Genomic DNA, 26,707 nt, shown 5'->3' on the forward strand with positions numbered 1-26,707 from the left:
GACTATTTCTGACGTCACCACCCTCCGCGCCACTGATTGGTCGGGGGGCGGGGCCGTCAGACGTTTGAATCAGGAAGCGGGAGTCAGCGCGAGCACGACTCGCGGCTCGCTGCGATTTTATTATAAAGCGCAAAACGTCTGTTTGGTGATCCAACTCTGAGGTGCAGATGTTCATAAACCTGGTGGCTGACGAGAGAATTAAAAAAGGGATGTAGACGGGCTGTTTTACTCTCAGCCGCTCGCGGCTCCAGCTGATTTCTGATCAGCCCGACATGAACAAAGTGGTTGCGCAATCGAGTACGTCACAGCAGCTTCACCCCAACCCGCCCACTTCTCACCTGGCTGTGGAAAAACAAACGGGGACAAAACGGGTAGAGGCGTGACGAGCCGAGTCGGGCCAAGTAAGGACTCTCTACACCTACGACCCAGAACATGATGTTCTAGTCCTTTAAAAGCTACTATAAGAAAGGAGGAGAGAGAATCCTATGAAGGGCGAGGAAACACAGCAACATCCTTTCTCACATCCTTTCCCAGCATCCTCTCTGGTAGGAGATGAGAAATGATGAAGAGGTCCCACCAAAGAAGCAGGGAGACTCAACTGCCTTTAACAATACATCAATACATCCTGACCAAGTATAGGGATTTATCTAGAAGAGGATTACCGAGGTATGAAGCTCCAAGGGAGTCCCTGGCTGTCTGGAAAAGGACCGGCTCGTGAACTGAGGGTGTGGTCACATCCACAGTCGTCCAGGCCACACTGTGGGAGGAGCCACATGCCACTCGAGTGATCTTCTGTCCCTCCAGGCCTTGAACCAGGGTGGGTTTTCTGTTAACTGTGGTGGTACCATTTCCCTGCTGCCCATGATCATTGTCACCCCATGCATACACCTGATGAGGAAGTGCAAAACATTGATGGAATTTCACCTGAGCGTGTAGAAGCGTGTGTTTTGCAAGCAACATTTCTTTAACTTTTTGATTAGTCGAAAATGAAGTGCCAAGGAAATAGAATTGATCAGCGTTGGTAATTCAAGCTTAACTATAGGAAAAGTGGTAAAAATTGGAACGTTATCATGGCAGTGCATGAGCAGAGGTAAGTGAGCGGTCTGAACAAACCTGTCCTGTCTCTGTGACGGCCAGACAGTGTAATGCTCCAACAGCCACATGGACGATCTTTTTTCCTCTCAGTCCTTCCACCATCTGGGGCTTCCGAACATGGACATCGGTGCCATGGCCTAACCTGAAATAGTCGCCTTTGCCCCTGTTTGGAAATATATGGCAGTGATTGGAAATCCCAAAGGAAAATGACTATTGACTTAAATTCATCTTTTGTTAATCTTACCAAGTCCACACCATGCCAGACTTGGTAAGAGCCAGGGAAAACTGTGCTCCACACTCAATCTGGCAGACGCTCTGTCCGTTGAGCCTCTCTATGTTCTGAGGTATGTTGCAGCCCTCGCTGCCTCCACGCCCGAGCTTCCCAAAATCCCCATCACCCCACGAGAACACCAATCCTGATAAAAAAATTAAATCAAACATGCCATGTGGAGTTATGGTACACCAAATAACTTCCAGTTATATAAACCTTGCAATGCTTAATCATACACACTTCTCCACAAGGAACCAATAGCTTGTTAACATAAATACCTTCATCAGTGAGGGCTAGAGTTTGAGCGTCCCTGCTACCACAAGCCACCTGGACAACACGGTGGCCCAAGAGCACTTTCACCTAAGTGGACAGATCAAACAAAAGCAAATCACTATTATCTACTGTACTGTAGTGCATGAAAACCAAAATATACCAAAAAAAACAAAAAAGAAAAAAGCACAGTAAGCTTATTGGGTGTATTTGTTTCATAGGACAGCTATTGAGTGCAAGAACTCCTACTACTAACGTTCAAAAAGTATCAAAAACATAATGACCAATGAAAGGCCAGACGTACCAGCTTGGGCCTCAGTTGAGTAGTGTTGTCCCCGTGACCGAGGCGGCCGTATTCACCCAAGCCCCAGCTGTACAGCTCCCCGCTGGAGGTGATTGCGGCACTGTGAGAGCTGCCACAGGCGATGTCACGGATGCGTTTGGTCTTCAATGCCTCAATCAAGCGAGGTTTATCACAGTTCCTGATGGAAACATGAACATTTGAAGCATTATTACCCAGATAGCAAAATATGAGTGAATCAACGTTGAAATAGGGTTAGGTAGAAATATTGAATCCATGTTGAAGCCTGACATTTAAATTATACCAAAAGTGGTTGGCGACAAGGTATACGTTGATATAACATTGATTAGACGCTGGCAAAAAATTCGACCACAAAATAAACATCGATTCAATTACATATTTTCAGCATTGGTTAATTGGCTAGAATTGGATGATTGTTTGATGGTTGATCCATCATCAATCGTGAACTTTAACCAAAATTCAACCTTTCTTGACCATAATTCAACATTGAATTAACATCATATTTAATGAGGATGCAAAGTAACAGATCCTTAAATAAAAACAACACTCAATTATGAATCATTCATAGTCAAGACAATAAGTAAAATTAATAAAAATGTTATATTGGCCTAAATAAAATTCACAAAATGTATAATAGCAATCCACAATATCTGTAAAGTAACGCACATTCTACTAAAGTGTCCCAGTTTGCCGTCATCTCCTTCGCCCCAGGAAAAGACCTTGCCATCCACAGTCAGTGCCATCGCATGGCGTCCACCAGAATGTACAGCCACCTTCTTCACCACGTAATTACTGAGAGCGGTGATTTGACGGGGGATTGGGATGGTCCCACTCGAGAGGCCCAGACCCAGCCTGCCATTGGTGGCCTCTCCGCATGCATAAATCTTCCCCTCCACAGTTACTGGAAAAAAGTTCACTGGTTACAAACTGATCGCAATATGTTAAAGAACACAAAAAAAGTTCCTAACTCACCTGCAAAGAGACTTTTGGAGCCACCAGCCACTTGCACCACATTGAGTGCAGACAGTGTTTCAGAGAAAGAAGGAACTTTTATCTGCAAAAAGAACAGGGAAACGATGATTAGAGGATGCAGCGACTGGCAAAGCTCCCTCAGGAAACTCGGCTGGTTCCCGCTGCTCTGTGTTCTCCAGGCTGCTGAAGTTTGTGACTTGTCCTCAAATATATTACTTCATAGGGCAGAACTAATTACTCTACCCATAACCTAGCTTCACTTTAACTTAAAAGTAAAAAAAACAATACATTTTTGGAATATAAATAACAGAATGTCCCCTTCTTTAGAAAAAAAAAAGAGGTAATTTTGAATTTAATAACAGCGACACATCTCTAAGCAGATGGTCAGGGCAATGTCCAAACTGCAGTAGCTGAGTGGGATCTTGGCGTAAAACCGCTGGCAAATCTAACCTTAGAGCCCTTGAGCCCTCCCAGTTGGTCCTTGTCATTCAGACCCCAAACAAACACTTTGGTCCTGATGGTGGCGGATGACTCCAATCCTGATGGTTTCTTCCGGGCGAGACTGAGAAACAAAGATTACATGATGAGGATTTGATTCTTTTGTTCCTGACATGAATAAAATCCCCATAGCATTATATTTATTTTCCATTATCCAAGTAAATCAAACACATCCTTCATGTGGCAACATATTTTAAATGTTACTATGGCTAACCATACACAGGGAAACTGATAAGCTACAAGAGGAGATCCGAGTCCAACACCGCAGTTTACTGATTCACTCAAACAGTAAAAGTGTACATAAGCATGGCGACTCTTGTCAACCGAAAACTGGCTTGACCATGTGATTTTTTTCAGGGTCAAGTTTAATAAAGTATATAAAACTGTTTTACCTCCCAGCTGCAGTTTTCTCATCATCGTCTTCCTCGTTGTCAGATGCCAGGAAAGGGACTGCAGCCAGGTCTTCGTCATCTGCTCTGATACGTCCTACGATGGCAAGTCCATGAATCTTGCAGTCTATACCAGAGCTTCGACACTGCTTGATTGCAACCTCAATGTATCTGTGAAACTAAAAGGGAGTATGTCATTAAAATAATTACAACACACAAGATTGAAAAAACAACGAGTCAAGTCAAGTCAAGGCTACCAACCTCAGTGCAGTCACTGAGCAGGAGGACAGTGGTGTCTGTGGGATTGATGTTTATTGTCTTGAGCTCAATTAAGTTGTTCAAAGAGCTCCCACCTGTATGTAAAAAAAAAAAAAAAAAATCCTTTCAGTGATAGAAACTAAAAACTGTAAAATGGATCAGTTCAAACTGTGGGAAGGAGCAATAAAAATACCAATAAAATCATATTTAAAAAGAAAACAAATTAGTTTTAACTCACCTGACACCACTACAAGAGAGGGCATGTAGCTGCTGTCTGCCGGGTCTACAATCATCTTCAGCCTGTGCACAAGAACATCCGGGAAAAGCTCGAGACGAATCCAGTGCTGCAGAGAAGACAACGGCCAAGTCTCAAAGGTGACACACTTGTTTGAGAAATAAATCAAACAGGCTACTATCCAGATTATTAGAATGTGTGATACAGTCTTTCCTACCTTCCCCTGTGAGCCCGAGGACTGCCAGCACTGATCGCTGCAGTCAATGAGACGAGAGGCCTGGTTAACAGATGACGACACATTAAGGCTCTTCACAGCACGGGACCAGTCGTCGATCAGCATCCCACGCTGGCTGTTGTGATGCTTCTTGAGTTGTTTTCCAGAACGGCCGCAAAACGCTGGAGACTGGCCTGGTGGTAAGAAAAGGTTAGTTAGCATACACACTCGGACAGAAAAATCAAGAACATCGCCTTGGTGAATGTGTAACTGACCGGGCTCGTTGATTCTGCCGAAGGAATGTCTTGTGTTGTGTTTCCGTGTCTTGAAGCAGTTTTCACAGAAGTCAAAGTCGTCACAGTTTTTGCATTTAAATCGGGGGCCGTTAATAGGGAACATCTGACAGCCATCACACCTGTGGACAGCATAGAGGATGCATTCAAACTACATACTGAGATAGATGGTGGACTGTACAGACAGGAATCCTGTCTTTACCTCACGCCAGGATGGACACTTGGGACCAGCTCCATTTCAGATAACAAACCAGTCCAGTGGGACTGTTGCGGGAAGTCCACAATCACATCCTTTCCATTGGCACTGAAAGCTAAAACATATATTCACCATTTAAATTATTAGAGTAAACAGAAGAGTTGGGTTGCATTAAAAGAATTTTTTTTAAAAAGAGATAAAATACTCAACGTTGGGCTTACCTTTCACTACCCCGACACTCCTGTGAGTGACAGAGCCCCATTTGTACTTTGGTGTTGTGACCGTTGGCTTTACCCTAACTTTGTCACCAATCTTTATATGAGAAGGAGAAGTTTGTGGTGGGAATCCTGAAAAGACACCACGAAAGAACTTCTTATTATGACGAGCTTCACACCACGTTAAAATAAAATTGCAAATGCTTACCAATTAACTCAATGTGGATGTAGCGAACCCAGTACGTTCCTCCTTTTTGCTGCCAGTCACACTGCACATTTAAGTCATGAAGTCCATCCCTGTCCAGCTTTATCACTTTCCCGACATCTCCATCGTGCACTTCCTCGTACGTTCTGCAGCATTTCACCATCATACCCACCTGCCAGGAAGCCAGCGGTCCAGATGTCTCAGTTTACATTTCTTTAACATAGTTTTAAAACACTTTTGAAAGCTGGTGCTCTTACCTGAATGTTCTCTCTCACATACACAGCATAGTCATCGTTGCTTTGGAAATCCGACCTCTTCTTAAACGTTTGGCTCTCAGTCACCACTACACCAGGAGGCTAAAGTTACACACAGACCAGGTTAGCCATAAATCTATTAATAAATCATGTCATACATGAAAAAAAAAAAGAAAAAAAACTTGACAGGCTGTGGGACAAGTGACTCAGACTGGCATAGTAAGAGGACGCACCACAGAGAATGTGGGTTCTGCCTCCTCCAGCTCCTCCAGCACCTCCTCATCGGAGTATTCATCGGACACAGTGTCGGCGTCAGACAGCTCGGTGACGTGAATGTCCGGATGATCCAGCAGCCAGCTCACCAGAGACTCAACACCTGATGGATAAACTCAGTTAATCTCCAGACACATAACTCAAAGCAAAGATTTCTATCTCAACCATAAGTTGTCATATTATGAAGATGTACCTGGGACACCAGAGGCGCTGCCGGTAGTACCAGACAGTGACTTCAAGGCAAACTCGATGTTCTTCCGTGGAAACCCCATTTCCATAAGCTGGAGGACAATGGGTAACGGAGGGACAGGGGAGGTCTTCAGCTTTTTCTGCTTCGGTGGTTTGACATGCTGCACAGTGACGGGCGTGGTGGCCTCGCTGGAGCTGCTCTCCTCAAACAGCGGGGAGGACGGGTGGGCAGATTCCACTGCCAAGTACTGACACACTGCCAGAGCTGCTGCCTACATGAACAGACGGTGCAGGGGTTAAAACAAGTTCACTGTATTTAAGCATTCCTGTAGATACAGGTGGAACACCATCTTTTTTTGAGTAAAATCTCCTTATGTACCTCCATCTCCTGCCGGTCAAAGATGGCTTTGATCGGGGAGGGCTGAGTGGCAGCCGATAGCAGCTGCTGCAGGAGAATCAGTGGAGGCAGTGGACCCTCAGGAGACAGCTCCCCAGCGTCAGGAGATGATGCAACTGGATCCTCTACAAAAACAAAAAAACAGAAATATAATTTGGAAAACTGAACGTAATCTGAGATTTAGTAGTAACCCTGAGGCCTTACCACTGGGGTTGGGTCCCAAGTCAGCTACTGCTGCCTGGGAGAGGATCTGCCTGAGTTTGTCCTGATGGGAGAGCAGGGCTCGTCCTGCCTTCAAAATATAAAGCCGCAGCTGCTGGCATCGCAGCAAATGAATATCCACCTGATCAGCTGTAAAGACATTGTGTGTGTTTAAATGTGACAACCTTCACACGTCTCTCAGTAATGATAAACAAACACTCTTTTGAAATGTTCAAATCATATAGAGGGAATGCATGTTACATCTTCAGAGATGCTGTAATACTTGGAATATGTCCACCAAGTGGCAAAAAGACCCTAAACTTTTGGACCAGTGTGAAAGTGCAAAGAGGTGCTGTACACTTTGCTTATCAGCAGATTCCGTTAACAGTTTATTTTTTTCCCCCTTTACTTTTCTTAAGCAAACCTATTAAAAGTACAGAAAAGAGGCCACTGGATTACTGCAACTCCTAGACAACTAGAAATCATGCAAAAAAAATATTAAACAGATTTGCTGTGAATACTTTGTATCCAGTATGTTGGATTTCTGGACTTTTTACAATATATTACCTAAATATTTACATGGGTTATAACCTATCTCCCATCTATAATCTATGTAAAAATGCAATGTTTCTGCCATCATTTGTTTAAAAGAAGGACATATGTAACTCTGTGCCTTTTAATCTACATTGTAGAAGGTTAGACATTAGTCTTGAGAACCTCAGAGAGACAACAAACACTGTATTCTTCACATTAAAACAGGTTCAGAAAATGACTTAACTTTTAAAGTTTTCACTAAATTATCTTCAAATCAATTTTATTTGTGTAATTTGATTGATGATTGATTCCCATCTTGCTTCTGTAGGTTTGACCAGGCATCTAGGCTTTCCCTTTTTAAAAGTAAATACAAATTAGAAAACATGGCCCAACGTTTATATCCAGTTCGGTCCGTTGAGACCCACAGACTAATATAAATGATGTTTTCTTGGTAAAATTCCAATGCTAGACTGGTTTGGGACAAGTGATGGCAGCAAACACGTCATCTGGGCACACATTATGATAAGTGAGTATTTTTACCTGTGAGCCCTCGGCTAAGAGACTTCTTCATGCGTTGTTTCTCGAGTTTGCTCCCAGCCAAACTGACCAACTGAGCCCAAACTACCAACATGGGCTCGGTAAAGGGCAGGTTTTGCACGCTGAAGGTTATGGCAGGCAGCTACGGAAAATAAAGATACATAAAACATTTTTTTTTTAAATGCAGTGTGCCATGATGCAGAGCAAGTCTGCCTGTTTCGGGTACTAGCAGGCACATATTCCCTTACCGGCTTGAGATGGCTGAGCAGGCAAACTCGACAGATTCTCATCTCATGAAACTGGACGGTGATGCGGCCTTTTGGAGTGATGCGCGTGACTGTTCCCTCTCCGTGTTCCTCGTGAATGACCTGCCCCCCCAGCCGTAGGCGCCCATCAATCCCACCGATCACGGCCAACACTGCCATCAGACTACCTACTCTGAGACCGTCGGAATCAGGAAAATAGTCCTCCAAGAAACACTAAAATGAGTTACAAGGAATAGACAGAAAAAGGAATAGACAAAGAAGAAATACAATTACAAAAACACATTGTTGATACTTTTTCTTTCCCCCAAAGAGATCAGAATGGAGGTATTGTTCTAAGATAACATTTTTGCAACAAAACTGTGAATCCATAACAGAGCAAAAAAATCTTACAGCTTCAGACTGGCAAGCTGCCATAACGTCGCCAATGGAGCTCAACTGAGCGTTGATGTAATCATTGATCATGCTGTTCCACTGGCCAAGAGAGTGCAGAGTCCGCAGAACAGCCACAATCTCCTCTGCCAGTGTGCTGCTGTGAGTGGCAGTGAGAGACGCCTGTGGGCGGGACTTCTTCCTCCGCATGGAACCATCTGTAGAGACGACCAACCACTTAACATTCAATCCTACCGACCACCTGACATTGCATACTTTACAAAAATATGTCATGAAGTATCCTCTATCCATGGCAGTACCTCGGAGAAGGGGCAGATCTGAGGAGCAGGTGCTTAACAGGCTTCCCAAGAAGTTGAACAACTTTTCCACAAGGAACTTCATGTCCTGGGAGCGCTCAGTCTTGTCCCATGAAGGTAGGACTGCCTGCAGGAGACGTAGTGCCAGGATCTGGAAACACACGACAATTATTTTCCCCTTCTTGCAGTTTATATAATTATAGAAAACTTATGTGACATATGACCCCATAGCAAAAATCTGAACAGATTAGGGACCGGAGATTCATCACATATCAATAAACATGTATCCTGTCCATGTAACTATATTAAAAAGGAGGGATATTAAATAACCTTCTACATCAATATGCCACTTCCTAGAACTAGAAAATAGCCTCAACAGTGGCATTTCACAGTAACCTACTTGTCTCTGCAGAGTAATGGCATTGAAAGACTGGTGTCCCTCTACAATTCGGACGAGCAGGCCAATCCAGGTAAAGGTGCTGAGGTTGCTGCACATCTGTGGCTTTAAAGCAATGCTGCGAATGAAGCCCAGAGTACACCAGCTCCTGTGCTGCTCCCGAGACACCAACATGTGGGAGTGGCAGCCTGACAACAAATTGTGTTCAAGTTAAAATTATACCCACATCTTGCAAAATGTGTCCCATAGCGACCTGGCAGTTCAGTTACCTGACTTGTCATTTGCTCCACTTTCAACAAGCATCCTCAGTAATCCACACAGAGTCCGTGTAGCATCTGTTTGCAAAACTTCAGCATAGATCCCGGCTGATAGGGAGAGTGTCTTCAGCAAGTTGATGGTGCTGGTGAGCATCATGGCTGTGGGGTGACTGCTTTTCTCCATCAACTCGCCTTCTTTAGGACAAGGAAAAAAAACAGCACATAAGGTCATGTTTGAGTCCCACATTTTGTTTGTTGGTGCAGCTGCTTCCACTAAGACGGCAGTGTAAACAAACCTGTGTCATCCTCAGTATCCGAGTCCTCTGTAGTGGGCTGAGCAGCCGGGGGTGGCTCTGCAAGTTTAAGGTCATACTTGCCCTCTTTGCCCATCCTGTACGAGTTGGTGCTGCTTGTATCCCACTGAACTCTGATCCATCCATCCTCACCCAGCTCCCCGATGACCCTACCCAAACCGGGTGCTGGACCATCCTGGTGTGTGCACAAGGTTGGATACTCAGAAACAAGCTTTTTTTTTTTACACATCTTCAGTGTAATCCACTGAATAATACCCGAGAGTAAAACAGATTCAAGTACCTGATCTCCCCATTTCCAATCAACTCCCCTCATGACCCTGGTGCCGATCTTCATCATGGCAGCCAGCTCTGGGCCAGAAGCAGGTACTGGGGTCGGGGTTGCCTCCTTTCTAGACTCCTCCAGTACTGTAGCCGAGCCTCCGTGAGCACATAAGCTCAGGTCCTCCTCACTGCTGTCTGCACTGGGTCCTGGAAACATCAACACGGTGAAGACAGCCTTCAAACACCTCTGTTCACAGACCAACTTCTACTCAAGGCAGCTTAGATGTCTTCGACTCAAGAGTAATCACCTATAAGCCGGAGTATACACTGTGTGAGGGCCAGTAGGCCAGAATTCAGCAAGAGACTCAGGCTGTTAGACCCATGTTTCAGAGACAGCACGTGTATCATGGCTAGAAGGAATCGGGCCTGTGGAATGGTGCCAAGGCTTGGTCCTGCTGGGTTCTCATTGGTTATGGTCTGCAAGGGAACTGGCTGCACACCTTGTTGAAAGACCAGATAGGCAGAAAGTTAATATGCACATTAACGCTCAAGATATATTTTGTACACTAGTGGCAGTTTGACTTGCAGAGATGAAGCATGTTCACGTTGGTCACCTAGTTCTTTGAACTTGGCGCTGGCCTCAAGTAGGATGCTGCGAACATTTTGGATGGCCCAAGAGTACAACTTGCCAAATGTCACCTCCAGAAGCATGCGGTTGAAGGGAGGGATTAGATCTACATCTTTCAGGCAATCAGACAAGGGCTCTCTGGAAAGGAGAGTTGACATGTTTTTTAGGTTTAACACATACTACAATTTAAATCAGTCTCTCTCATTAAACTTTCATTTGAAAGTTGTGTTCACTTCTGGAGACAAGACGAGCTCAACAACACTTTCCACGATGCCCAGAAAATAATCCTAACGCAATTTACTTTCTTTTCAATTTATTACAGGTTCAAATGAGGCACATCTTTTTTCTTTTTCATTTTCAAAAACTTTAAATTTGTAACGTACCCAATGTTGGTCCCTTCTGGTATGACCCTCTGCCAGCCACAGAGCATTGCATACTGCACAGACGGCAGCAGGAAGCTTTTGGAAGCCAACTTCAGCATGGTGTCGATGCCTTCCAGCCTCACCTCAGCTCTCTCCAGCTGTGACGAAACAGAATCAACATGTTCACAGCTTTTTCAACTCGATTATGTGAACTATTTCTCAAGATACATCTACAGTCCACATTGCATAGCAGTGAATGAAATGCATCACCACCAATTACAGCGATGCAGACCCTGACAACTATTACTGATGCATTTGGTATACTGTTTAGACGTGCAAGTCAATGTAATGTTTACAATGTTGCCATGATAACGCTTCGGCAAAACAAAAATCGTGGTGTAATCTGTAAAATCAATAGACAGGCTTTGCTTTGATTCAGTACTGTATATGCGTGTTTAAATCAAACTTTAGCAACTTTTTAGACTAGAACTCTATTGTCCACCAGGGTGGAAAATTTTTTTTTTTTTTTTTTTTTTTTTTTTTTTAAGTTTTATTAGTTATTTGCACTGGCAGCTAAGGCGACCAAACCAGGCAGATAGACAGATAGAAGGTTAAAACCCTCTATGTGAGCAGAGTATACAGCATCTCAAATCTCTGGCTCCATCTTCATTTTCTGTTCAGTTTGATGCAAAGTTCCTTTGTTTTAGTTACATTAATGTCTAAATGGCTATCAAGACACCATGTTTCAAGAGCCTTTGTGTGGGCAATATAACAGACCTCACCAAGAGTCCATGTTCATTAAAAGACCAACTAGAGCCATATCTTCCGCATATTAAATTAATTTAAAACTGTCATTATTGAGTTCAAACTCATGAGTAAACAGTGAACAGAGCATCGGAGAAAGAATGCTATCCCGTGGGCACACAGTGCTTATGATGTGCTACTCTGACAGAAGGTCATTAATACCTTTGAGGGTAACAAGACAGAAAATCTCTAATCCAGACAGTCTGGCACTTATTGACATTAAGATCAGCCAACCTTTTCAAAAGGACCTTCATTTAGTTAAAAGCAGCACTAAAATCTAAAAACAAAACCCTGGCATATGCTTTATGTCTGGAAAAGTGCTTTGAGACTGCATCTAGCAGGTCAGTAGGGCATCATCAGTGCTTCGTTCCCTTTTATAGGCCAACTGTAGAGGATCTCGAGCACCCGCCACAGTGGAGGTCACGTGATCAACTAGTGGCGCTTTTCCAGTTGTACCTAAAGTAGTAGCCATAAAACTCTTTCCATAGTTTTGCATACTATAGAGGTTAAGGCAAAGGGCTTATGATCATCAGGTTTACTAGCCTGTGGCTTTTTTGGTGCAGGCTTTATTATGGAGAGCTTCCAAATTGTGAGGACACCTGCTACAAGGAGGGAATTGAACGGTTTAGTAAAAGTGTTTTTTAATTGATGAGCACAGTCTTTGAGTAGATGCGCTTTTAGGCCATCTGGGCTTGTGGCTTCATTTGGCTGTATTTTGGACAAGCTTCTTCCCACAGCGTCCTCAGTGATGATTAGGGGTGCTCCTGTGGGAAGCCTTGTATCATTTACAGTCTCAAATCTACAAAGGAACATGTTCAACTCATTGACTAATGTTCGGAGGAGTTTTCTTATTTGTTTTGCCCATCAATGTGTTCAGGCCCTCCCAGGCTTGTTCTATTTTCTTTTCATACACTACTCTATTTTTGCTCTCAGTATATTCCCTCTTAACTGCTTCCTTTTTTTGGTGCATCGATTGCCTATTACCAGAGCGTAAAGCAGCTTCTTTTTCATTAAGACGGGTATCTAAGCAAGTGAAAACGTAAGGTTTATTTTCTGGGTATATTTTTACAATTCTGGTTTATAGCACATGGCTCTCACAGAATTTAATATAAAATGTGATAGCGTCAGTTAGTTCATTTCCATCCTGACAGGATTCGAAGAAAATATCCCAATTTGTGTCCTCAAAACATTCTCTTGAGTTTTTATTTGCCAATATCCTCCCACAGTTGTATTTCTGGTTTGATTCTTCTTATAATGGCCCTGTATTTGGGCAGGAAATGGATGACATTGTGTTTAGATCTAAAGGTGGCTGGCACACCGATTTATACGTGTCTGTGATGTGGCTCTAACATCAATCAAGCGTCCTATTAAGACGTGTAGGGCAATCTACATATTGCTGTAGTGTCGGCTGATGTTCAGACACATCACAAGAATGAGACACTCACCTGCTTCAGTAGACACTTCCTCATCTTTTCCACATCCAGTGGTTCCTCTTTCAGAGCAAACTCCACAATAGTAGCCATGAGGCTGGACTGAGAAAAGACTCCAGGAACACTGTGCTTCAGCCACCGGTATCTTTGAACGTTGGCAACAGTGTGTAGAAGCGGGTGCCACCGGTCCTGCTGTGGAGAAATAACAATTAGATAAAAATGGTTAGATACAAATTCACAGATATCACCTGTAAATTATGATCACCTATATTAAAAATAAACAAATAAATAAAAATTCAGTAAATGAAAACAGTTAATTGGGCTAGCCCATTAAAGTATTTGTTAATTTTTCTAATTGCTCCAAGAAATTTGAGAGAAAGATTGGAAAAAAAAAAAGAAAGAAGCTCTCTTAAAAACATCATTTCCCTCCCAGTGAGTAAGTCCCAGTAATACCTTGGATGTTTTGCCAGTGGGTGATTTCCTGTCTGCAGGAGGGGGACTGATGTGAACATTATGCTCTTCTTCATTGGTCTCTTCATTTTCAACCTTTGGTTCTTCTATGTCAGCAGACTCTGACTTCTTAGGCACTAAAATACAAAATAAATAAATGCATTTTTTTATTACTTAGTAACAGTAGGTGGACACTGAAATAGTTACATGGAACAGGTTTGAACTCTCGCACCTCTTTTTTTTCTCCGGTCCCTGATAAGTTTCTGGGTGATCCTCCTCCAACGGGGCTGAGAGCTCAGCAGCTTTAGTTTGGACACGATAGACAGGTCGTTGCTCACGGCAGGACGTAACTCATTAAAGAGGAAGCGCAGGCGCTCCACAACAGGAGCACACACTTCCTTGTAAGAACGACCTTGTTCCTGATGGGTCTAAAATAAGTTGGACAAAACAAATAAGCCATATAAAGCCCCATTCCTCATTTCTGAACAAAAATAAATAAATACATTTTACAACTTTTTCCATTGAAGAAGTTCATAATTTTTCTTTCTTTTTAACAATCCTGATGGATTACCATTTTTAAGAAACTTGTAACAAGTGGAAATCCCACCTTGATTAAAGAACATTTTGCCTGGTAGACCATGCGGCACACGTCAATCACAGATTTGGGGAGGGACCTCTGTTTCCCTTGGTCCACACCCAAGGCACATTGACTGACAAGTGAGAGAGCAATGTGACCTGTGACGGGAAAAGGATTTTACATTAAATTCCTGAGCATGTGAAAGCCACCACTGATACAAATGTCCTATCTTAAGACATTTAGTGACAATAAATCCCATCATTTTATTACAGTAAAGCAAGGAAAGAAGAAAAGCTAAAAATATTCTCCTCAAACAACCAGTCTGAGTCCAGTTGCTAGGTTACCGAGGTCTTGATGTTTGAGCAGGCAGCAGAGCAGCAGGCGGCCAACTTCCTCCACAGGGTGCTCCGGAGGGAAGGTGATGGGTGTAATAAGATGGTACTGCTTACAGCAACGCTCTATTTGGCACAGGAAGTCCTAGAATACCACAAACGAAACACAAAAAGGGTTCTCATTCAGCTTCATACCTGCTGTACACCAGCCCATTAAGTTATTGTTGTGATGACTGTACCTTCACGGTGTGGTCCTGAGTGGTGTTGTCAGCTATGGCCTGCAGGAAAGGCTGTGCATGGTCGCTAAGGGTTATTCTGCGCGAGTAAAGTTTGGCTTTATCTGGAGTGGTTGTACCCAAAGAGCTGCAGTGGTCTTCATCTTTCTCTTCGTTGTAATTGTAGTGAATCTGACTGGTCTGAAGGCCACCAGAGAATATGGAGGACTGGAGCCATTCTATGCAGAAATTAAATGTAAAGATTTCCAGTTATTACAATGTATGCTGTTTAGAGCAATGGCACAAAAAGATTTTTCAAACAAAGTTGTAAGAAATTTAGTCAACCTACTGGCACATTCAATTTCCATGGGGGACAATGGGGAGCTCTTAGCCAGGTAGGAGGCGTGAAGACCCAGCAGGAGCCCCAGATTCCGCTCAGTGTCAATAAGTGGGGAAGACAGACTGCTGAGGTCTGGAGTAGTGACCGTCTCCTGGTTCGGCTGCAAATTAAAAAAGATCAGTTGTAAAGAGTGAAACCTCTAATAAAGAGAAGAAGTCGAATTTATTAAATGTGTAATGAGATGGTTGGTACCTCCATATACTGGCCAACACAGAATGCTTGCATAGATTCCCGGGTGTCTTCGAACTGCAGGGCAGCTTCCAACGCAACCACGGGGTCCTCTCCTGCAAACTGAGCTGTAATAGGAGACATTTCATCTCAGCACAAGATACACTAGGAAAACTATTAGACAACTGCTGATGTGATCAAACCAGTATTATTCTGTACTTTTGAATACATTTTGCATTTCAGTTGAAATTATATCTACTATTATCTTTTTAACCTCACCCAAAATACTGTTCCCTGTTAGCGACTGGGCCTGGAAATCTTTGATATCATAAACTTTGCCATCGATTACTGTCCAGAAGCCACCATCTTTGTTATGATTCTCCAGGTCAGCCTTGCGGATGAGAGAAATCTCCTCGTTGTTCCTCGAACTTTGTCCTGTGAAGAAGGACCCTGCCAACATGGTAGAAAAAATACTTACTTTCAGCTAATACAAGGAATCACCATCAAATATTTGATCTTGAATAATTTACATCTGCTCATCACAGCAAGAAATAGCTTTATACCCATAATGCCTGGCCAGGCCAAGTCCTCGTTTTCATCCCTCTCTTGTCCTGGGGCCAGATGGTTGAAACGATCCAAGTGCTCCAAGAGTCCAGCCAGCAGAGGGATTGAACCAGTTTCCTGCATCAGACCAGCATCGATGGTCAGGAGGAGAACGATGGACACGACCAGCTCAGGCAGAAGCACTCCTGAGAAGGAAGATACAGCAAGGCATCTAAAACTGTCTCAAAATAGTCCTTGTCAATGATGCACAAAAATCAAGAGAGAATTTACCAGTTAGATCTCCTTCAATAACACGAGAAACTTCTGCAAAATGTCGGCAACCGGTGGACGCAATACTTGTTGCCACGGGAAGAATGTCCCCAATATGAGTACACAGCAGAGCAATGTACTTCTTTAGCAGAGAGCCGACGCCCAGGAGCTCAGGATCTGTAAAGGAACCAGAAGAATCAATGGCTTCCTGCTTTTAACCACTTTTCATATTAATACACATTTAGACAAATTTGTTGGGTACCCTTCCATTAAAGAGAGAAAAAGCCACAACGGTCACTGAATAAACTTGAAAAGTAATAATAAATGATAATTTACTGAAAACAGACTAATGAAAGATATTTCTTTTGAATTGTGTTCAGCAGAATCATTTAAAAAAAATGAATTCAGCCAGGACCAATTAGCTGGAACCCCTTTCAAAGGTTGAAGATAATTTGACCATAGTGACATGTTTAGGTAAAGTGTGTCGTGTAATTTTAATAGCTTCAGTCTTGCTGTCAGTCTGTCTATTTAAAAAGGGTTAAAAATCAACACTCGACAGCGAACATTGACAAGAGGAATCAAAGCAGATAGATTTGTCTGAGGAGATCAGAAAGACATTGGAGACAAGCATGTTAAAGGTTATAAGTCTGTATCCAAGCAGCTTGAAGTTCCTGTGACTACAGTTGCAAATTTCATTCAGAAGTTTAGGATCCATGGACGGTTGCCAACCTCCCTGGATGTGGACACAAGAGGAAAACTTTGGACAGATGCAACAAAACTGGAGCTTTTTGGGAAGTTGCTGCATCATATGCCCCCCACCCCCAATTTTTATTTTATTTTTTTAAATACTGTGAAACATGGAAGTGCCTGAGTTATGTTCTGGAGCTGCTTGAATCTGTGTCGGTACAATGAAATCTCAAGACTATCAAGAAATTCAGCAGTGAAATGTGTTGCCTGATCTAAATCCTTTTGAACATCTTTGGAAAGAACTGAAACATGTAGTCTGGAGAAGACACTTCAGCTTAAATTATATTTACACTGTTTTTTCACCTTGCCTTACACCTTTATCTGTTATGTTGTTCCCTGTTAGTGACTGGAGCAGATTCCTCATGTTAAGTGGGTCAAAATACCTTCTACAGACCCAGAAGTCTCGCTGAGTGTTACAGATACTGCTGATTGGATCGATGGCCTCAAAAAGTTGTACAACAAAATAATAAGTTGAGGGTATTAACACATTTGTCAAGGCCATTTTAACTGGTTTTATGTTTCAAACAATTCAAAAGCAATGTCTGGTTTTCATTTTAAGTTATTTCAGTGATAATTGTGGGGTTTTTTTTCCCCTTTCATTAACAGGAAGGGCATCAACAAATGTGTCCACATCTGCACATATGAGCAAACACAGAACAAAGTAACTTACTGTATCCATTACTGTTCTCTGTGCTGGTGACACCCAGGTATAACTTGCTGACCAGCAGCCTCTGGAAGCGCAGAAGCAGATCCAAAGATGCAGAGCGCTCCTTGCTAACATGCTCCGCCTCCAAATAATTGGAGATGCGGCGAGCAACATCCTTCAGCCTTGCTATGGTCTGAGAGGCGATATTCCTGTAGAGGACAAACATGTGAATCTGATAGTACACGGCAGTAGCGTATCAGAAGCATAACTGTAGCATGACATGGGTTCAGAGAACACACCTCAAAAGCTGCTGAACAAGCTGCACCAAAGGCAGGCTTTGCTTCCCTGTTGACTCATAAATGCCGGTGTTGATGAGATCTTTGTCGAGGATGGTGCGACAGCGGTGGATGGTTGAGGCATTAGCCTCCTGCTCATCTATCTCCTTCTCCTTCTGAGCTTCCTTCTTGGCTTCAATATCCTGTCATAGAAATTCCAGAGAATAATGTTTGTCTCATTTCCAGGATTAAAACATGTAGATGGAAAAGACTGAACTGAATGGTTGTGACTAATATATTTTTTTTTTTTTTAGTTGTTAAATCTGTTTTTTGTAAAACAATTATTACCACAGCATCGAAGAATTGTAAAGAAATCTGTCTGACATGGATGTAATGTGATTGCTAATGCATTTAACCCACTGACCTGTATCTCAGCAGTAATGGCTGCATTGAGTGCAGATTCCAACCCTCCATCAGCCATTAAACTGCTCACCAACAGGTCAATCATGAACCGTCTTCCTGGACTCACATTCATCTCATTCCCTGATGCTGAAAAGAAAAAAAAAAAAAAAAAAAAGATGAGAACATTACACTCCATTGTCTTTATATTTAAAAATATATATATAGATTGCAGACTATTAAGTGGTCACCATTCTGTTTGTGTCAGTGTTAGCTCACCTGCATTGGGCAGCAGTGAGGACAGCGCCCGCGCTCTTTCCTCAGCTGTTGGCAGCAGGACTGACCAGCCACTTTGCAGGACAGCTTGGGCAGCTGCTTGCACAGTATTGAGCACACCAGCGTTGCTAGCGAGCACTACCACTGTCTGTTTGAGGTTGTTAAGCAGGACGCTGCCAAGCCCCAGTCCCAGCTCCTCAGGGTCCACCTGGTTACTGATGGCTGCATGGAGCTGGAGGAAACAGAAAAGATTTCACCTACAGTTATTTGGATTACTGAACTTGATTATGTTGACTCTAATTTGCTCTTCATTCATCCGACTTCGATTTTATACACTATATTTTGGAGTATAACATTTCAGAAAACTAATATAGTCTGTTAAACGCCACACATAACAAATATCCCTTAAAAATGTTCAACTGGAATGGCTGAAACGGTAAGTGCTAGGAAGATTTCTGGAGTTGTTGTAAAAATTACATTACTGTAGTACGCCACATACACACAAACATCCAGCATGCACAAACAACGATAAAAAGATATAATGCATGATATAAGTGCGTAGCATGCTACACTAGTAGAAAACAGTCATTGTCAAGCCGTATACCTTTACTACATGCACAAATGTGATTCTGCAAACACAAGGCTTAGATGATCATGCACTCAGCCTTCACCTCTATTATTTTATGGATACATTAAAATAACAACATTAACATGTATGATTTCATTCTGTTGTTGTATAAGAAAAGAAAATCTTATTTTGTAGCAGTACCAAAAGAGGGGGGGGGGCTTCCCAACATGCCCTTAATAACTTTTGAGAAAAATCCCTGTTCCGATGCAATCTTTTTCGCAGGCTGTTGCCTACCTGGAGCCGGAGCAGGTTGAGCGTAGCTACTACCATACACTCCTTCTCCTGAGCGGGAGGCCAGTCTGAGCTCCCGTCCATCCCTTCGCTAACCTGTCGCAGCAGCAGGTCTAACTGTTCGAAGGTCATGGGGCAGACGTCTACCACAAAGGGAACACGCTGCCCAACAGACCACTCTGAACAAGAAGACCAAGCGAAGCTCTGACAACAAATACAAAGTGTGTTAGTCTGGCTTCCATTTCATAAACTTATTTATTTCAGCAGCAAAATCTGCATGTCTTACTTGTCCCGGGCCACAGGTGATTCCCACTATGTGTTTGGAGTTGAGCCCCGGGAGTGCTTTAGGCTGCTTCTTGTTGGAGAAGAGAGTATCAAAGTGCTGCAGCTTATCGTTGTTGCCCCAACTGTGCACTTCCCCATCGTCGGTGAGAGCTAAGCAATGTGTAGATCCCACAGCAACATCCACAACTTTTATTCCTGATTAAAGTCAGAACAAACCAAACCAGCCATGAGTCTTTGTGTTTATAAAGCTTTCAAATACATTTTAAATGAATTCTGCTCACCTTGTAGACTGTCTAGCAACTTTGGATAGCGAACATGCTCATCAGTGCCATGACCCAGACGCTGGTTGTCTCCCTTCCCCCAGGTGTACACTTGGCCATCTTTAGTGAGCGATACTGAAAACTGACTGCCACAGCACACCTTCACTATGTCCAGGTCCTGCAGCTTCTCTACGAGTTTGGGCGTCTTGCAGCCATCGCTGCCTCCTCGACCCAGTTTACCATAATCCCCATCCCCCCAGGACCACACCTGACCTGTGGAGGGAAGGCAGAGGATATTAATACTAAAAACATAGGAAGGTTTACAGTGGTGGGTTTCATTATCAAAATTCATGTTTTTTTTTTAAAAAGACTTTTAAACCAACCATTTTCCGTCACAGCAAGTGTTTGGGCATCACCACTGCCACATGCCACATCCACCACTTTAAGTCCCTTCAGGGCTGTCACAAGCATGGGTGTAGTCTGGTCCTCACTAGAGCCTAGAAACCAAGACATAAACACATTTTCAGTTTAATAACTAAAACAAAAAAGTATTTTAGATACTATTCTTTAAAAAGGCCACCTCGGATCTATACAAGTTGGGAAAAATTGAGAACATGGAGAGCTCACCATGACCCAGTCGACCATAGTTCCCTCGGCCCCAGGTGTAGAGCTCGCCGTCAGCTGTGATCGCAGCGCTGTATGTGCTGCCACAGGCGACGTGCACCACATGCTTTCCAGTCTGTTTCCCATTGAAGGCTGCAATCACTGTGGGCTCTTCTAAGTAGCTGAAATACAGCAGAAAAATTGTCATGATTGTCAAAAATGTAGAACTATTATAAGTACTTTTGGTATTTTATCAGTAACTGAGCTTTTTATTCCTGCTTTAGATGCAGACAGTAATATCAGTCTTGCTTTTGTTCTCTTTGGCCTACAAGCATAAAATATTCACGACTGCTCTAGATTTGAGGAAAAAAATGCAATTAATTTATTCACCATCTGTTTAACAATAATTTAACTGCATCCACATAAACCTCTCCAGCCTTGATGTTACATCTGAGAGAGCTTCACACTTTCAGGATATAACAAGTTGGAAAAATAAAACTGGGAAAGCTTAAAGATCCTCAGCAAAGGTTCCCTCTCTTTTCTTACGTGGTGTCTCCATGTCCCAGGCGGCCTCCATCACCACAACCCCATGAGAACACCTCCCCGTTGGCTGACAGGGCCAGGTAATGTTGCCCATCGGGATGAGCTGCAAGCTTCACAATCTTTCTGGAGCTCAGACTGTGGATCAGCAGAGGAGCCTGCAAAAACAATAGTTTCTCAATGTGCAGTAGACACGAACTGGAATAATCATCTACTTGGGTGGTACAAAGAAAAGGATGAATCAATAAAGAAAAAAATGTAAAAATCTGACCAGTGTTGTGCTCTTGTAGTTCTGGGTGTAAATAGCACCGCTGCTGGACAAGATGAGAAAACCTTTTTCTGAGCAGACAATTTGTGCGACTCCGAGGCTTGACAGAGCTTTACACTGAATGGGTCCATTGACGTTGGCATGCAGTTTCCAACCCAACAGGCCCCAGGCAATAACTTCCTGCAAAGTCCCCTGAAATGTGAAGCAACAGAGGGGAAGTTTGGTTTAGAGTCGGTGCCCTTGAGGTCGCAGCATATTCTTAGACAAAACTACACATAATGCTCATAAAAAAAAGAGTCATGGCATCTTTTCAAATCCGAAAGTGGTGACACCTGCATGTCGGATGCATATTATTTCATATAAGGAGATTTATTTATCAAATAATTGAAAAAAAAAAAAAAAGGTACATTTACAGGAAAAAAGAACATCACTGAATAAAACAATATTTTTACTAATGAAATCAGTAAAAGGAGCTGTCACCTTGTTAGACGAGGGGGAGTTGCAGTGCGGGGGGCTGCAGGGAGACGCCAAACGGTCCAAATGAGCCATTATCACAACAGCTGTTTGTCGAAGATCAATGGCCAGGTCATTGTCCTGAGGCAAGGTTAGATAGCGTAGGAAACTCTCGTTTGGACTGAGAGGTGTTGTGAGGATCTGGAAAATACAGTATTCGATTCAGATGTTTCACTTGGACAAACAAGTTTGTTTGTTCCGTTTTTGTTCTGTTTGTTTTTTGTTTATTTTACCTCAGCATCCACTTCAGGCATGGGCTCCTCCTTGCTGCTGTGAATGTTGTGAAATCGCTGCAGGAGCGGCAGTAGAGGCGCACTGGTTCCCTGGGTGGAGCGCTCATTGTCCATCTCTCTGGTGCCGTTTTCCCACAGGCGTAACAGCAGCAGAACAGCAGAGAGCAGCTGACTGGAAGGTCAAAATATCACGGTAGAGTAACGAGGAAGTGGCGCATCGTAAAGAAATACAGAAATCAACATAAGTAAACAAATGGGTAGGAGGTTATCAGGTTACCTGAGAGTGCCCCTCTGTACCGCCAGCTCCAGCAGGATGGCCAGAGCAAGATGCTGGTCCTGAAGAGGAATGTTACCTTTGGTGGTGGCATTTCCATGGACATCACTGACCCCAAAGATGACAACATATTAAATCACAATTAATGCAAAGTTTATTTTTCAGATTTACTGTTTGAATTATCTCTCTATGGTAAATGGCTTACACTTATATAGCGCTTTCCAGCTGTACTCCTACAGCCCCAAAGCACTTTACACTGTAGACATTCACCCACACACGCACACATTCACACACCGGTTGTCGGCGGAGCTGCCATACAACGGCGCTGGCCTGACAACCGGGAGCAACCGGGGGATTCAGTGTCTTGCCCAAGGACACTTTGGTGGACACAGGAGGAACTAGGGTTCGAACCACTGACCTTCAGGTTCAACGGCGAACGCGCTACCAACTGAGCCCCCACTTTCTCTATCTCCAAAGTCTTCTCTTAAAAGAAAACCTTTTTTATCTTTATCTTCTCTGATAACTACTTAAAAGAATCTAGCAGAATCTAACCGTACGCTTCTTTGCACTTCTTTATTAAGGCTCATTCTTTAGCTCTGCTTTTAAATATTTTTTTTTGCTCACACTCTGCTCTTTTCCTTTTAGAAAATGCAATTTTATGATACTTTTTGGCATGATGGTGCTTTATGTCAAAGGAAGAAAAAAAAAATCACTGATGTTGTTACGTATTGAAATAGTACAAAACAAACCAAGTCATTAGTTAAAAAAGAAAATAAAAAAAAAAAAAACACACAAACCTGAGAAACTTTGTGGCTCTCTCAACAACTTCCAGCCACACCGAGGACACAGTTCCCTCATCGAACAGTGTGGCCTCAGGCAGCGCGCGCAGCGCATCCAGGGACTCCTGGAGAAGCTCGCTGCAAAGATCTGCATCATCTCCTGCAGCAAACAACAAACATGTCGTGTTTCATGTTACTGCAGTACACAACGCTTACCTAAAATGTAAACTGCACTCAAAAGCATCAAGGATATAACATTTCATTCACAAGTTTTCATTAACAAAAGACAAAAAAAAAAAAGTCCACATTACTGGGCGTTTATTTAATTCCCGACAGTACAACATGTAATTAGAAGCCATCATGTGTTAACACATGATTGTCGTCAATCCATAATTGCACATGCAGCTCATCATACTAGACAGTAGTAACACTTTATGTAGGCCTGCAAAATAAATATAAAGTAAAAAGAAGAAGAATGTCTGTGGTCATTTAGCAGGTGGATGCTGTGACAACATGCTGTTGGACTTGTTCTACTAGCGTATTACAGGAATACAGATGAGCAAGGATGAGAGGCTTAACTGCCTGCACGTGCGTGTGTGTCTTGCTCATGTTACAGGAAGGAGAGGCCGTTCCCACCCACTCCCCGCAGACAAATATTTTCAACCTCACATAACAAAATAAAACATCTCAACTTGCGAGGCTTTCAATCATGGATTTTTTTTCTTCAACTGTGGAAGCCTTCTAAAAATCTGTTTTACATGGGTGTCATAAGTCGTGTTTCCATGACACTTTTGCACAAAAGAAAATCGAATCTCTAAAAGTTCGATAAAGGTAGCGCTGCAGGGGGTCTGTGTTTCCATTGATTGCCGTTTTTCGAATAAGCATGTTTCTCACAACTCTCCATATCTTGTCCCACGAGACTTCCCTTCAAAACAATGAAAAAGAAAATCTCAGCATTGAAGAAAATCGACTGAAACGTCTTCTTTGACGAAATAATTGCGAATGCCGCTACCGCTGAAAATGGCCAGATGATGAAGGCAGCGGATAATCAATCATTTATACGATTATTCAGTGGCAAAGCCCTTAGGTAATGTATAATGATTAATTAGTGGTACAATCAACTGCAAACTAAATTTTGATGACTTTTGATTGACCAACTACATCACTCCCAGTGTGATTAAGTGACGTGGAAATGTGCAAAAAGAGTTACGCTTGAAAGTGAATAAGTGGATTATTGAATCACCTCAAAAACCACCTCCTGGAAGCTTTATTCGATATTCTGGAGTTGTTTCAATTAGCACCATTTCCAGTACAGGATTTCTTTCAATATTTGGTTTTGCGCAAATCCAGGGGTGATGGAAACGTGCCTATAGAGTCATGGCCACAATAGGCCAGGAGGAAATTTCTAACCATTTGTATTTGTTTTCTTAGATATTATTTGTATTTTCCACTAAATGAATGAATGAAAATATATTTATTTCGGTCAGGTCATTCATAATGTAGTCACCACTGAAAGCATTAGTTCACATAAAAAAACAAACGAGACCTAACCGAAAAGGAATAGGCTGAAGCTATTGCTTATTTACGCCTACCCTTCTCACATGATCAACTTATTCAGATCAAACATACAAAACATAATATAAAAAAATAAATCATATTGTTTACACAATCCCAAAACATAATTCCGTAATAGTTTCATCTACTGGATCCCTCATATTTTTCAAACACTTTAAACTTAAACAAACGTTTGAAAGCATAAATCGACTGGCACATCTTCAATTTATCATCAAGTGCATTCCATATATTTACTCCCCTTACAGTAATACATTGATCTTTAATTTTAGTCCTAGACTTTGGTTTTACAATCATACGATTCCCTCGAAGCTCATATCTACTTATCCTTATTTTAAACATGCTTACAATTTTACTAGGTAACAATCTGTTGAACACTTTGTACATTATCAGTGCTATTTTGTATTCCACTAAATCCAAGAATTTAAATGCCCTTAATTTAATAAATAATTCGTTTGATGGTTCTCTATAATTTGATTTTGTGATAATCCTTACCGCTCTTTTTTGAAGAATAAAGATCGGTTTAGTATGGGTAAAATATGCACTCCCCCATATTTCTAAACAGTATGTAATGTATGGAAAAAACATAGTGCAATACAAAATATACAAAGCACGCTGGTTCAACATATCTTTTACCTTATATAATATGGCTATCGATTTAGCTAATTTAGATTTGACATGATTAATATGCATCTTTCAATTTAATTTATGGTCCATGATGACACCTAAAAATTTTGTCTCAAACACCCTTTCTATTTCTTTATCTTCTATTCTCAATTTAACTACCTTATCTATTTTACGGTTCCCAAATATCATAAACTTTGTTTTACTTATATTTAAAGATAACTTATTTACATCAAACCATTTCTTTACGAGTTTCATCTCATTTTCAACAGTAGCTATAATTTCAGTTAACTGGTCCCCGGAACAAAAAAAATTTGTATCATCTGCAAAAATGATACAATTCATACTTTTAGACACTTTGCAAAGTTCATTCAGATACAAAATAAATAATTTTGGCCCCAGCACAGACCCTTGCGGGACCCCGCATGTAACCCTCAATAACACAGAATCAGTTTTATCACAAGATACATATTGCCATCTGTTACTTAGGTAAGAACACAACCAGGAGTAAGCTACCCCTCTGACGCCATACTTATACATCTTTTGCATTAGTAATTCATGATCGATCGTATCAAAGGCCTTTTTAAGGTCAATAAAAATTCCTATCGTGTGTAAAGGAGGATTAAAGGACTAAAGGAGGATTCTGTCCCTCAGTGAGGAGACAAAAACAGAAATGATAAAGTCGTTTTAGCAGAAATAAAAAGGGAGGTGAAAATTATGCAGTGGGACCAGAGCATGTGAGCGGAGCGGAGCGTGAGCGAGCGTCGGAGCGGAGCGGCGAATTTTTAAAGGAGCGCAGAGCGGGAGTTTTTTTTCTAGGATGATTCGGGTGGAGCGGGGCGTCATCCCGCTCCAGTTTCGCTCCGTTACCCCTCATATCACGGCCCGATGCGTGTCCAAACATATCCCACAAACCTCTCCACAAACCACCTGTTACCTTTCTTCTTTTCCAGTCCTATCTCCGAACCGTAGTTGGGAGAGCTGGTATTTTAATTCGGTCTCTGGCTCGTTGCTGGTAACCGGCGGTTAGGAGTCCGGGGAAAGTGAAGGGAAAAAAGGACGGAGGAAAAATGCTGTCCGTGCAACCTCGCACATTTATTACAAACATGTAATAAGAGCAAACAAAACGCGTGAGGGCCGACGACTGAAACTAACGGAGGACACACTGAAAAAGTAACTAAAAACGTGTTCCGGTGTTCCACACGCCTCACACACACACACCCGAACACACACACCGCCTTAGTGTGTTACCGGGCTGGCCGGTAACACACCGCATGAGTCTGAAGCCCCCGACTGGCCAAACTGGTGTTTTTGAAAGTGAACTCAGAAGAACTTTAAGAAAAATGTCCCGATCCAGCTCAGTTAATGCAGGCTTT

General features: G+C 42.4%; 1 protein-coding gene across 2 annotated transcripts in view; it reads right to left on the reverse strand.

Moving 5' to 3' along the window:
- The window catches only part of herc2 (HECT and RLD domain containing E3 ubiquitin protein ligase 2), a 54,809-nt gene that overhangs the window by 17,735 nt on the left and 10,367 nt on the right, over window positions 1-26,707 (reverse strand). For both annotated transcript variants that reach the window (XM_061737867.1, XM_061737866.1), the window contains exons 7-64: window positions 23,154-23,295; window positions 22,360-22,464; window positions 22,083-22,254; window positions 21,817-21,990; window positions 21,340-21,528; window positions 21,075-21,226; window positions 20,553-20,710; window positions 20,309-20,422; window positions 19,947-20,198; window positions 19,667-19,860; window positions 19,384-19,584; window positions 18,525-18,753; window positions 18,271-18,395; window positions 17,871-18,049; window positions 17,596-17,780; window positions 16,200-16,355; window positions 15,929-16,114; window positions 15,645-15,815; window positions 15,390-15,493; window positions 15,147-15,297; window positions 14,822-15,036; window positions 14,595-14,727; window positions 14,281-14,408; window positions 13,906-14,101; window positions 13,677-13,810; window positions 13,239-13,415; window positions 11,011-11,147; window positions 10,614-10,765; window positions 10,308-10,499; window positions 10,019-10,206; window positions 9,721-9,913; window positions 9,437-9,619; window positions 9,171-9,355; window positions 8,774-8,921; window positions 8,475-8,671; window positions 8,067-8,297; window positions 7,822-7,960; window positions 6,751-6,897; window positions 6,529-6,671; window positions 6,154-6,421; window positions 5,921-6,063; window positions 5,691-5,789; window positions 5,437-5,605; window positions 5,235-5,360; window positions 5,020-5,128; window positions 4,800-4,939; window positions 4,528-4,718; window positions 4,314-4,419; window positions 4,079-4,170; window positions 3,821-3,996; window positions 3,381-3,492; window positions 2,931-3,012; window positions 2,625-2,859; window positions 1,941-2,118; window positions 1,645-1,726; window positions 1,340-1,511; window positions 1,114-1,258; window positions 663-888 (exon numbers count right to left, since the gene is read on the reverse strand). In XM_061737867.1, coding sequence (XP_061593851.1) covers window positions 663-888; window positions 1,114-1,258; window positions 1,340-1,511; window positions 1,645-1,726; window positions 1,941-2,118; window positions 2,625-2,859; window positions 2,931-3,012; window positions 3,381-3,492; window positions 3,821-3,996; window positions 4,079-4,170; window positions 4,314-4,419; window positions 4,528-4,718; window positions 4,800-4,939; window positions 5,020-5,128; window positions 5,235-5,360; window positions 5,437-5,605; window positions 5,691-5,789; window positions 5,921-6,063; window positions 6,154-6,421; window positions 6,529-6,671; window positions 6,751-6,897; window positions 7,822-7,960; window positions 8,067-8,297; window positions 8,475-8,671; window positions 8,774-8,921; window positions 9,171-9,355; window positions 9,437-9,619; window positions 9,721-9,913; window positions 10,019-10,206; window positions 10,308-10,499; window positions 10,614-10,765; window positions 11,011-11,147; window positions 13,239-13,415; window positions 13,677-13,810; window positions 13,906-14,101; window positions 14,281-14,408; window positions 14,595-14,727; window positions 14,822-15,036; window positions 15,147-15,297; window positions 15,390-15,493; window positions 15,645-15,815; window positions 15,929-16,114; window positions 16,200-16,355; window positions 17,596-17,780; window positions 17,871-18,049; window positions 18,271-18,395; window positions 18,525-18,753; window positions 19,384-19,584; window positions 19,667-19,860; window positions 19,947-20,198; window positions 20,309-20,422; window positions 20,553-20,710; window positions 21,075-21,226; window positions 21,340-21,528; window positions 21,817-21,990; window positions 22,083-22,254; window positions 22,360-22,464; window positions 23,154-23,295 — 9,408 coding nt within the window. The remainder of the gene's footprint in view (window positions 1-662; window positions 889-1,113; window positions 1,259-1,339; window positions 1,512-1,644; window positions 1,727-1,940; window positions 2,119-2,624; window positions 2,860-2,930; window positions 3,013-3,380; window positions 3,493-3,820; window positions 3,997-4,078; window positions 4,171-4,313; window positions 4,420-4,527; window positions 4,719-4,799; window positions 4,940-5,019; window positions 5,129-5,234; window positions 5,361-5,436; window positions 5,606-5,690; window positions 5,790-5,920; window positions 6,064-6,153; window positions 6,422-6,528; window positions 6,672-6,750; window positions 6,898-7,821; window positions 7,961-8,066; window positions 8,298-8,474; window positions 8,672-8,773; window positions 8,922-9,170; window positions 9,356-9,436; window positions 9,620-9,720; window positions 9,914-10,018; window positions 10,207-10,307; window positions 10,500-10,613; window positions 10,766-11,010; window positions 11,148-13,238; window positions 13,416-13,676; window positions 13,811-13,905; window positions 14,102-14,280; window positions 14,409-14,594; window positions 14,728-14,821; window positions 15,037-15,146; window positions 15,298-15,389; window positions 15,494-15,644; window positions 15,816-15,928; window positions 16,115-16,199; window positions 16,356-17,595; window positions 17,781-17,870; window positions 18,050-18,270; window positions 18,396-18,524; window positions 18,754-19,383; window positions 19,585-19,666; window positions 19,861-19,946; window positions 20,199-20,308; window positions 20,423-20,552; window positions 20,711-21,074; window positions 21,227-21,339; window positions 21,529-21,816; window positions 21,991-22,082; window positions 22,255-22,359; window positions 22,465-23,153; window positions 23,296-26,707) is intronic.

This window comes from Cololabis saira, chromosome 13 (assembly GCF_033807715.1).
Source record: "Cololabis saira isolate AMF1-May2022 chromosome 13, fColSai1.1, whole genome shotgun sequence".
Lineage (NCBI taxonomy): Eukaryota > Metazoa > Chordata > Actinopteri > Beloniformes > Belonidae > Cololabis > Cololabis saira.